Consider the following 11,909-nt stretch of genomic DNA (forward strand, 5'->3'; position numbering starts at 1 on the left):
GGGAGGTCCAGACGTCAGTGACGTGACGTGTTGCATCACATTAGTAATGTTAGCGAATCACGAGAAACTATAGTAGCGGAACAGCAGAGGACACTAGGACAGTCGCAAGTCGCAAGTAACTTAATTCCTTGGCTAGTAGAAAACTGGTAACGTGTAGTGTGAGGTTAGTAAACTGGTGTTGTTGTTGTTAAAAATATATACCTGTTTATCAACGTCATTCAGACTCACTCTGTTGTCACCTTGCTATCTCTTCACACAGAAGCCACTTTAAGCTGATCAATGAAGACGTTGGTTGTTGGCATTGGGGGGTAAGCATGCAAGGCTTGCAACTGCAAGCGGCAAAGCATGCATGGTCACTTATTGTCTCCACCAGGCCGAAGGCATGGGAGAGCGTATGTTTCGCAGTGCACTCCGTCCATGTGTGTGTGTGTGTGTGTGTGTGTGTGTGTGTGTGTGTGTGTGTGCGTGCGTGCGTGCGTGCGTGCGTGCGTCCTGTGTAGGCCTACAGCTGGATCTGTCCGATATTTCATATTCCATCGGAATCCATCCTAATTGGCTAACATTGGCTTTTCAAAGTTTGCAGGATTGGTCCGTTTTGAACAAAAAGCCTCAAATCATGAACGCATGTGTGCAATTTATGTGAAATCTTTCACGAATTTCCTACTAGGCTGAGGAATATATCCCAGGTGGACTTTTGCAAAACACATTGGAACAAAAGCCTCGAATCATCCAATTCACAATTGTCATCAAAGGCGTAAGAAGAAATGGCACCCTTTTCACATTGGTTTATTATAGCGCCACCAGGAGGCCACAACCTGACCTGGCCTGGTGGAGACCTGTGCCAGAGAGGCACTTTTCTAGTTTAATTTGGAATCATAGGATATTAGGATTTGAAATAATACAGGCAACTACACATCCAGTCGTGCATAGTGGACACCAACTAATTATGTCAATCCTTCACTACCTCCGGTCTCCCATGTCCAGTTCGTTATTTTTAATCACTGTCAGTCTCTCAAGACTGTCCTACTGCCGGTGAGGAATATGAAATATTTCACCAGATTAATTTATATTAAAGGACCCCAGAGAGGAAGCAAGCCCTAGTGCTTTCTTTGGTTATACATCCTCTTAGCAGCCAGGAGGCAGCAGCTCTTATTGAAATGTATAGGGCCGCCTAATTTCCTGTTCTTTTTTTCTGCAAACAAGTATTCAATCAATCAAACCAAATTCTTGTACAAATTCCACCAACCAGCGCAAAATAATCTCCCATACATTCCACAACTGCTGTTCTGATGCGACATTCCAAACCCTATCCGGGTTGTGCAAGGACGCGCTGTGATTGGCCAGTCACTTTTATTGACAGCCTAAACCTAACCCCAAGCCAAATCTAACCTCAGTAAAACTAAACCTAACCCTAACCTCAATAAAACTATACCTAAACCTAACCTTGCTTAACCCTAACCTCAGTAAAACTATGCCAGCCCGGGGGCGTGGTTCTAAGCACAACCCAACTGGGGGGACCTGACCCCCAGATGATTAGCTTAATGTGCAAATGCAACATTGTTTTCTCATGCAGTAAACAAACCAAAATATAAGTGTATTATACAGGGTATCTGCACAGACATTTCTATAGTGACTGCAATTTTTTTTTTGATTATTTAATACCAAATTGGCCATATTGTCAAATATTACGTAAGTAATGGGCAAACATTGTGAAAATAGCTGATCTACAAGCTCATAACGCCTCACAGTGCGAGGCATTGTGAGCTCGGCTTCACAATATTTATCTGTGGAACTGAGTCAAACTAAATGTAGTGCCTACAATTCATGTTTGTCAGGGTGGGGACTCCCAGTTCAAATCATGAATAATCTGGGGGGTCATGGCCTGAAAAATGTGGGAATCCTTGGTGAGTAGGCTGATAATCTCACCTCTCTGGTGAGTGAAGCTTGCAGGTACCCTCTTGGCGTGCTTTACAAAACAAAGAGATAAACCATAAAAAAACAGGCAAATAATTAACAGGTTTACTTTCCTGTGTGGTCTGTCTAGGATGACTAATGGAGGAAAGTCAACCCTTTCAAGAGGTCTACACCAGCAAATACCCAACAGCTTCGTCATTGCACAGGATGCATTCTTCAAGGTAGCAGACCATTCCCACCACAAACCACAATACTGTACTACATGTGTAGTTTGGAACTTTACTGCAGCGATCTCAAATGGTTTGATCTTGACAAGTAGGCTAGTACCGTAGTACGGCATAATGATGAGAAAGTGAGCTCATGACCATTGTGGATTCTCTCATCTTTAGGATGATTCTGTGGTTCCCGTGGACAGCAACGGCTTCAAGCAATATGACAGTAGGGCTGCTTTATCTGCCTATACGTGTCATTCAGTCAGTATAAGTATATTACAATATGCAATAATCACGAGTTGTGCAATGCATCACGCCTATTATATCTTGATCTTCCCAATTATTTAATTCAATTTAATTCATTTTAAAAATCTGATTATTCTTAGATTGTTTTGATTCACTTGTTTGAGTGTGACTGTCACTCTGATTGTGATGGCAATGTCCTCAGTCCCCACCATGACAAATGTTTGGGGTGTGTGACATTAATAGTGTAATGGGCCGGATGTACCATTTGGGGACATAGGGCACGTTCCCATAACCTGACGCTGCCAGATCCAAAAAGCTTGCTACACAAATTTGTTTCACAGCTTATTTGGATCTGGGATCGCGGAAGCAAATTCGATGACGGAGCTGTTCCTTTTTTTCAAGATACATGGTAGATGATTGGATGGGAGCGTCTGTCTATCACCGTGTGGGCGTGCAAACACAACCAATCATATCGACGTGTCTATATACCGTCACATCCGCATCCCGCCTTTAGCTCACGCTGATTGGTTCGGTACGAAGCAGATCTGACTCAGGGCTCAACTCCGTCAGAGATCCCAGATGAGTGTTGTGTTGGGGAATATGTTTCCGCAATACCGCCCTCATCTGGCAGCGTCAGGTTAACGTTCCCAGGGGTAGGATCCAAAAGGAAGCACGCACATCTCCAGAAATTCTACAGGTGCTGGTCAAAAATATATACCGGTACGTACAATGAAAAGGAACGGATGTCCGCACACTGTTTGTTCAATAACGAACTTTCCTGGGAGCAGAGAAACAGTGTGTGGACATCCCTTCCTTTTCATTGCACGTTCCCAGGGGACCGTGGGCATCAGGGGGCCCTCAAAAGATTTTGCACAAACCCGGCAAAGTGTTGCGTGCGAGCACTTTGTGTGGGTTTGCACGTGCATGTGCAGGGAGGCCCTTCGAGCTTCAGTGCCCAGGGGCCCTCAGAGGTGCTAATCCAGGCCTGGTAATGGTGATGTTATTAATTAATATTATCAACACTACATTTCTCTGACCTTTCACCAAACAAATTGCTCTGTAAATCAGTTCACTTTTTCTCTTCAAACCATTTGAGAAGGTCATAATCTATGGTAACATTTTACTGCACTAAATTGGACAAATCTCATTCCACAATCACCACAGTTAATGTACTGTATATTTGAATTATTATCTGATTAGCACTTGATGCCCTCCACATGGACAAGATGATGACTGAGGTTAAGTCATGGTTAAGAGACCCTGCGTCATTCCTGGCACAGCGAGGTCAGACAGCAACGCCAGTGGAAGAGAAGGTGTTCCTGCTCATAGTGGAGGGCTTCCTGATTTTTAACTTCAGGTAAATCAAGGAGTGTTCTGTCTTAACATACAGATCATACATGTATTTGTGAACTGTACTGTATTTTATAATATTATATTGTAACTTAATATTGTAATTATTTTACATTTTAATTGGCAGGCCTTTGAATGAAGTAATGGACAAAAGATATTTCATGGAAATCCCATATGATGTCTGCAAGGAGAGAAGAAGGTGGGCATGATTTTAACCCATTCTGACCGGGCACCCATTTTGGTGTTAGCATCATGTTATGCTTTACCTATTGAAAAATAGCAGATCTACAAGCTCATATCGCGCCACCGAGTGGCGCGATACGAGCTTGTAGGTCTGCTATTTTTGAAAAATTCGAAGAACGACTGACATTTTTAAAAATCTGATCTCAGGTCAGAATGGGTTAATCAGACCAGTGTGTGTCCAGTGGAAACCTCGTATGAATCTGATCTCAGGTCAGAATGGGTTAATAACTTTCTATAATTACCTTTAGAATACTCAACAAAGAGTTAAGAAAGAAGAACAATAAATCAACTGCAAAATGTGCTCCTCAGAGCACAGGTCTTCGCCATGCAGGTCAGGTAGGTTATTGTGGTGCCGGCATATGTGTGAACTTTGCCAATCAGGATGGAATATGAAAAAGAGGAAAGATCTGTTTAGTTTAGACAAAGATCTGTAGGAGTAATATCAAGAAATGTCACTGTGTTTAGCAAAAATTGGCCTGGTGGCGCTATAACAGGACAATGTGAAAAGGGTGGCATGTGTTCTGCTCTGGAGTGTGTGGCCTTGCACAGATTAGGTGAGTGTTCACAGACGGACAGACTGACAGGGTGCAAATTGAGGAGATATTGATATGTTATACATAATGCAATGTGATTGCTTTGACATGAAGTTCAGGGTTTTCTTTATGGTAATGACAAGGAAAACAAACGTGTTTGCTCAGCCCCCTTCTCTGTTTGTCAGTTCAAGGGTGTACACACCTCCAGATCCCCCAGGCTACTTTGACGGACACGTGTGGCCAATGTACCTGAAGAACCGACGGGAGATGGAGGGGATGGTGTCTGGTGTCGGTGAGTAGAGTAGAGGAATCTGTGGCTGGTATCCTTCTCGGAGGAATCCGATGATGACAATGATATGGATTCATGTAATTGATTGTGGTATGGAAGATTATGATGAATGACTCACTATGACAGATATTAGATGTTAAACTGCTGTTTACGACATAATTACAGACAAAATCAACATCAGTGATGAAAGTGATAGTGATAGTTAGTTACTTTCAATAGTGAAAAATCAGCCAATAATATTTATCTCTCTTTTGTAGTTTTACTGGATGGCCTCAAGTCAAAGAAGGAGCTGATGGCCTCTGTGTTTGAAGATGTTACCACGGAAATAAAAAGGATGATAGGGTAGTTTGTGCCTTTGCGGGTCACAGAGGTGGGTCATAGTCTACTCTAACCCATTTAGGACGGGAACCCTTTTTGGTGTTTTTACCCTTCAGGACGGGGTTCTTGTTGCTATGTACAGTATATACTATAGCAGCATAACATTTTGGTAATTTCTGAATAAATATTGGAAGTTATTCAGAAAACCTAGGTCAGGAATTAGATGGTGTTTTTAGAATCAGTGTCAGTCCTGGATATAAGTTTGGCTGTGTAATTTCTAAGATTGCTACTAGTTCCTTTATTATCTGCTGGCTCAACAATCTCACTACACACACATTGAGTAACTACTAGTAACAACAAGCTCTTTTTCAATTTTTGTGAAATCCAGATATTGATATTGTTTTAGCATTTGCAATACCTCTTCATTCATGATAACATATATTTGGCTGTGTTCTGTTTACAGAGGAAGGGTTGTATGTGTTGCCATTAGAAGGGTACTACTGATTAAGTAGATAGCCATAAACATAAAGGTCTTCCTGAATGGGCTTCTGGGAACAGAAGAGACGTTTGTTCCATCCACTGAGCTACTGTGTATGCTATATGCTGTTTACATTACATTATCATTTTTATTATTAATATCTGTCTTATTAATTTGAATCTTTGATTCTTGAATCTTTGCCAGATACAGCTCACCAAGTAAATGTCCACATTCATTACTATATTGCTGCTATTTATTATTAATATTATTATTAATAAGCTATGTATAGAGCACTTACCAAAAAAGTTACATAGTGCTTTATTTATATAAAAATGAAATAATACATAATACAGAATAAAAATGTGTAATAAAAACATTGAGAATTAAACTTTCAACTACAGTATGTTTTATAGGTAGGCTTAGATATACATAATAATAATAAGGAAACTGTGTAACATTTTGACCAATATTTGTCTGATGTATTTGTGTTACTACACTGCAATGTTGGGATTTTTGATTTATGTAACATAAATTGCTGATTGAATATAAATTCTTGTTTTGTCATGTGATTGTACGGGGATGTGGGATTCACACTTTGTCACTTAAAGAGTTCTGGGGTCTTATGGCTCTGTTACAGTAACATAGTGAACCGTGCATTAATGGGCTGGCCGGGATCCCTGATGTTCATCTGGGCTGTCTTTCTACTCCTCTGGGGTCCTGCATGGCTAGCACTCTAGTCCTGTATATCATGTGGTACACTGTTTTAATCGTCCTCTGTGGGGCCAGAACACTGCACCTGCGGAAGCTATAGAGTAGACTATCTTGTCCATGCAAACCTTTTAATGAGAAAGACCTTAACAACTGTTCCTTTGTGGTGTGACCAACCCATTCTATTCCCTCACTGATATGAACCCAGAGGAACCCGAAGCTGCTCATTCTCTCCAACTGCAGTTCCATGAATATGGAGTGTCCTCCAATGCAGCTTCCTGTTACATTGGTATTGTGTCCTATAATATGTTGGCATATTAACTGAATTTATCATGCACATTTTATACCGTAGTTGCCCTCGGGCTTGGAAGATTGGGTGATTTCTAGTTTGTTTATTTTGTTCTGCTCTGTTTCAACTTGTAAGTAGGCCTATATTACTTTGTACTATAGGCTAGTACAGCCACTATAAACTATAGTTTATAGTGTCTTTGCACATTCTTTTCAAACTGTGTTTTTTTTTTGCATTGCTGAACAGAACTGCAGGAATGTGTACCCAGCAGTATCGCCTACACACACCACACATCCGACCTTTACGCTACTTTTGTAAAACACAGGGTGACAGACAGGATCAGGCAGTTTCTCAAAGTGTTTACCAAATGTACAGGAGATCAGTCAATGGAATATTTTGCTACATTGCTTACCGCTGACTAAATTGGATAGTACAGGCTTGCCATCACATGTTTTTTCCTCACTTCCCTTTAAACATTTCACACTACACAGCTTCCTTAAACACTTCCTACGTGCTTTAATAGCCGTCGTGTACAGGTCTCATAAATACGGACAGTAGCCATGGCAGTGTTTGTGTCATTTTGTTTACTTTATTTTAGTTGTTGCAGTATGGCAGTGCCGATTAATCACAACAGGCTGTTACCGACAGCTGTTAACGACAGACCGATCATTGGTAAGTTGCTCATTTCATGAATAATTTGTAGAGGTATTGTTGAGGTAACAAAAACAAATTTGACATGAGTGTAAACTAATGAAAACAAAGTGAGACTTTAATTTATTTGGTTGCTTTGTTGATCAAATGTGTTATCTTCTCAACACACTCCACTTGTATTACACAGGTATTTTGACTCAGATTGTGGTAGACAACGTGATGAAACCATTTGGGAGCACCTATATATCTGCCTCCTATGTCAAATATATTGAATCAGGGGGAAGCAGAGTTATGCCAATCAAGTAAGCAAGCCTGTCTTGAATTTACATTGGCATTACAATAACAGCCATAAAACAAGGCTACTACAAGTTTAACTTGCATTTCTACTGCATTGAGTGCATTCACGTGAGCTGCTGGTTTGGAACAACATGTCTCTATAATTACAGATTGTAATAGTCGAGTCATATTACTGTATAGCCTACCTTCATTCCACCGTGTTATTTCTCCCACAGACTGACTCATAGCATTGCTGAGTATGAAAGGATCTTCAACTCAATTAATGGGTGAGGAACCTCTCCCTGCCTATAGCATCAGCTATCTGTAATAGCTTACATGTGGCACAGGCATGCCAACTAAATCTTATTCTGTTAATTTATTAGGCTACTGCATATATATCTCTGTTTTTTCTCTTGCTGTTTTTTTATTGGAATCTTGAACAATAACAGTTTTGGACTTGAGGTTTCTTAAATATATGATCTGTGTCTAGTCTGCTTCTGATTGGTGGATCATCAGACATAGAGACATCGGACTTTGCCAGGGTGGCAGGGGTCTTCTACAAGATGGCCCTGAAGGTAAATAAAATCTCTGCCAGTGCAGTCTGTCTTTTCTGCCTGTTTGACTGTCTGGCTTTCTAGTTCTGTTAGTGTCAATCTATACTTTTTTATGATCACATTTTATATATTTTATATAAACAAAAAAACAGGTTGTCTGTTTCAAGCAGACTAAAACAGCATGAATGGGGAAAAGAAGGGGTTTCGAAAAAAAAGGAAAAGAATGGGTATAAAGGAAAAATTAAAAAGAAATTAAATTAAATTAACTAAAGGTAATAGTGCATAAGTTATGATTGAATCAAAAGCAAGGTGATCATGGTCTCACACACCAACCACCTGACAGGTATTAGTAAAGTAGCAGACATCAACCAGAACTCACAATAGATCCAAAACAAAAAGAGTGTCATGCGTCAAATGAAAGAGTCAAACTATCTGGGCCAACAAACATAAACAAATGCATACACTGTAGCAGCGAACATCCACAAAAGTCAGAAAGTCATAAAACACATACAACTGGGCATTTGTACATTCTGAATCATAAATGCATGCATACACATAAGGGAAAGAATGCAGGCAACAACCAACCATACATGCTCTGAAACTATAAATGCACTGGGAGAAATAAGTTTGGAATGACATTTATAGCATGAGACCCAGTGACTAGTTTCTCAGCTTGTATTCTCTCTAGAAGTTTGAGGAAATAGCCAGCACACAATGAATGAACTTTTCTGTGGTTTTATGTTCCTCTCATGGACAGAAACAACTGACCAAACAGGTCTTCCTCAGCCTCAAACCTCTGACATAAACACTGCACTGAAACCTTGAGGTGCTATTATGTGTATTTCAGGCCAATGATGCTGGAGACTTCTTCCCTATCTGGGGAACGTGTATGGGCTTGCAGTTACTGACTGTGCTAGTGAGTGGTGAAAATCTGCTGACAAATACCGAAGCTGAAAACATAGCACTGCCCCTTAACCTCACTGCAGGTAGGCACAACGATGCCATGTACATTCCATTCCCTCTCATGACATAGTTGTTGTATTTATACTGTATTTATATTTACTTATAATACTTTTTTTAATGGTCTATTTGTTTTGATTTTGTGTAAAAGAGTGGCATGCAACTTACAAATTAAACCCTATATTTTATTGACCAGAGTCCCACAGGGGTCATCTGGCCCCCTCCTTTTTCCACGCTACATAAATCGAGCGTGCTTTGGGTCAGTTTACGACCACATCACATGCCAAAAATGTAAACTAAAAATGGAATAACTGATTTGCAACAAAATATAAATTAGCCATTTTATCATAATTGTTTATCTGAATCTTTACTTTTTGAATGGAGCATTGGAGAAAAAAATTTAATGTCTGTAAAACTGCATATGCGAAATTATACCACATGGTGTCAGTAGTTGCTAATTCTAAAACTTGAGGGGAACTGGTAACTGAACAGAGACCCCTTGTGTTTTTCCTTAGCCTCTTGCTCAATATTTCCACTAGTCCTAATAAATAACATTGGCATTTGTTTGGTAAATATCTGCATCTTACTGTATGAAAAACTCAACATCCTCCTTCCATCTATGATCTATCCCTCCAGAGGCCTATTCCAGTAGAATGCTTCAGGACTTTCCCAGTGACCTCATGAAGGCCTTGTCTCAGGAACCTCTCACGGGTAATTTTCACCACTATGGAGTCACCAAACAGGTAGATTCTTATGTCAACCGGCGCATATTTCCCCTGGTTTGTCTTTGTCCTATTTGTGATCAAGTAGCATACAAGTATTAAGTAGCCTTGGGAAGTTTGGGAACCAACGGTTCCTGAACCACCATAGTGTAGGTCAGGAACTTGTTTCTGTAGCACAAGGCAGGGAAGCATTGGGTACTATTTAAAAAATCTTTGGTATGACTCAGCCGGGGATTGAACGCTCCCAGGACGGACACGCCACAAGGCCACTGAGCTACACATAGCCTACAAATGCAATAAATAGCATGAATGGACATTATTATGCGTTATTCCAAGGCCTCACAATGCAGAACAGACAAGTGCAAGTCATACAGTTAAATACTATATATTCATAAACAATATGTAGTATGCATTCAACAATGGTGTGACTGCATTGTGTGATGTATATGACTTATTTCATCCTCTCGGGATACTGCATGGTTATGATGTTCTTCCTTGCAGAATTTCCAAGAAAATGAGAAGTTGCTCAATTTCTTCTCCATCCTGTCTACAAACATTGCTGAGAATGGAGCTAATTTTGTCTCAACTATGGAAGGTCACCAAGATGTTTTATCACTGTATTGTTTCACGTACAAATATATATACTAATATTAGTTGAAGAAAATGTCTTTGTGCAGTCACACTGAGAGTGTACAAATGGAGTATTTTACGTGTGCTTTCCTCTTCCAGGTAAGAGATATCCATTTTATGGTGTACAGTGGCACCCAGAGGTGATCAGTTTCCAGTGGAATCCCAGAAGACAATATCCTCACTCCAAAAACGCTGTCCGTGTAGCCTCTCTTCTCGCAGAGTTTTTTGTTAACGAAGGTAAGGTCAAAATGGCAGACCAAATTGTCCAAGTATAATGACGCTCTGGTAGCTCAGTGATAAAATGCCTGTCCACCACTGGAGGTCGTGACTCGTGGGTTCAAATCCACCGTGGTCCGTGGTGCATCTCGCTTTGTCGATCGTCTACAAACAATTGGCCCGTGTTCAGGAGAGAGGGTTTATGTGACTGCATGTAATCCTATGGGCTGGGGCGGCACCTCTCAGCAAGCAGCGCTGGGCAGGAGGAGTAGGACAAAGGCTCTAAGTCCTCCCGGTGGGGGCTCCTGAGTCCTCACTGGTAGGTGAGTCAGTAGTATACAACAGTAGTGACAACACAGAAATGTGTGTGGGACTATGGAGTCTGTCTGGGGAGGAATCAATTGGAATTATTACATTCCCCTTTACTTGCATTACTTCCATGTTCACTGTCTTTAGGTCGGAGAAGTTTGCATCATTTTGATACGCCTGAGGAAGAGGCTGCTTCACTGATTTACAACTACACTCCTATCTTCACTGGAAACATCACAGGATATGAACAAATATATTTTTTCTGAGATCTTAAAGTTGAATTTTCTGCACTCTGAGGGACTTAAACCATGTTAAACCATGCTTTGTATTGAATAAGATTTGTAACTGAAAACCAGTTTCTGCACCACAACTCTCACCAGTCTTTTAGCCATTTAATGCTGCAGCTTGATGTCAATCATTTCAAATGTTTTTTCATTGATTAGTAGTAGAAGTCCTGTTTAATGGTATCTATTAATCATTGTTTAGAATGACCTTGTAGCCTACCATGTGAAAGAAACTGACTACTCTGGTAGGTGAAGTAATATTAATTTAATTATGTGAGTTGACGGAGTTAGTTGCCTATTCCAGTTTGATTGATTGAAGTATTTATTAACAGTTTGCAGAATTACAATACATTTCAAGCACAACTCAATACAAAAACTGTTAACTGTGAGAGACCCAATAAAGCATTACACTTGTTTACAAGAGGGTCCGCCTTGTTCAATTCATCAAAACATTTAGAGACGCACAAATATACACTTCTATTTAGCCAAAGAACAGATCAGGAATTCATCATAAAGGAGGTAAAAAGGGAGGGGGAAAGTAAGAAGACAGTCTATCAACACAGCACACAGGCATAGAGTTGGCACATGCAGCATCCACACCACACTAGTCCATCCATCTATCCAACACAAGTGAACAAGAGCTGAGGATTGGTCTCATCGGGTGTCAATATAGGGGGCGGGAGCAGGAAAATCGAGCCAGTGTTCCAGTTTTCAACACAGATGCTAG

The 11,909-nt window shown here is 40.4% G+C and overlaps 2 protein-coding genes across 2 annotated transcripts; both read left to right on the forward strand.

Annotated features, from left to right (window-relative positions):
* Nucleotides 1-54: 54 nt before the first annotated feature.
* On the forward strand, nt 55-6,069 carry nmrk1 (nicotinamide riboside kinase 1). The gene is made up of 8 exons (XM_080765574.1): nt 55-158; nt 260-308; nt 2,045-2,135; nt 2,304-2,352; nt 3,573-3,729; nt 3,850-3,921; nt 4,684-4,790; nt 5,045-6,069. The coding sequence occupies exons 2-8, from the start codon at nt 280-282 to the stop codon at nt 5,131-5,133; spliced, it is 594 nt and encodes a 197-aa protein (XP_080621700.1). The 5' UTR covers nt 55-158; nt 260-279; the 3' UTR covers nt 5,134-6,069.
* An 886-nt stretch (nt 6,070-6,955) lies between these two features.
* Nucleotides 6,956-11,683, forward strand: LOC308316487 (gamma-glutamyl hydrolase). The gene is made up of 9 exons (XM_080765139.1): nt 6,956-7,252; nt 7,419-7,533; nt 7,744-7,794; nt 7,998-8,082; nt 8,909-9,047; nt 9,658-9,764; nt 10,245-10,338; nt 10,473-10,610; nt 11,046-11,683. The coding sequence occupies exons 1-9, from the start codon at nt 7,141-7,143 to the stop codon at nt 11,162-11,164; spliced, it is 960 nt and encodes a 319-aa protein (XP_080621265.1). The 5' UTR covers nt 6,956-7,140; the 3' UTR covers nt 11,165-11,683.
* The last annotated feature ends 226 nt before the right edge of the window (nt 11,684-11,909 follow it).

Source organism: Protomyctophum bolini (genome assembly GCF_963924005.1).
Source record: "Protomyctophum bolini genome assembly, chromosome: 6".
Classification (NCBI taxonomy): domain Eukaryota; kingdom Metazoa; phylum Chordata; class Actinopteri; order Myctophiformes; family Myctophidae; genus Protomyctophum; species Protomyctophum bolini.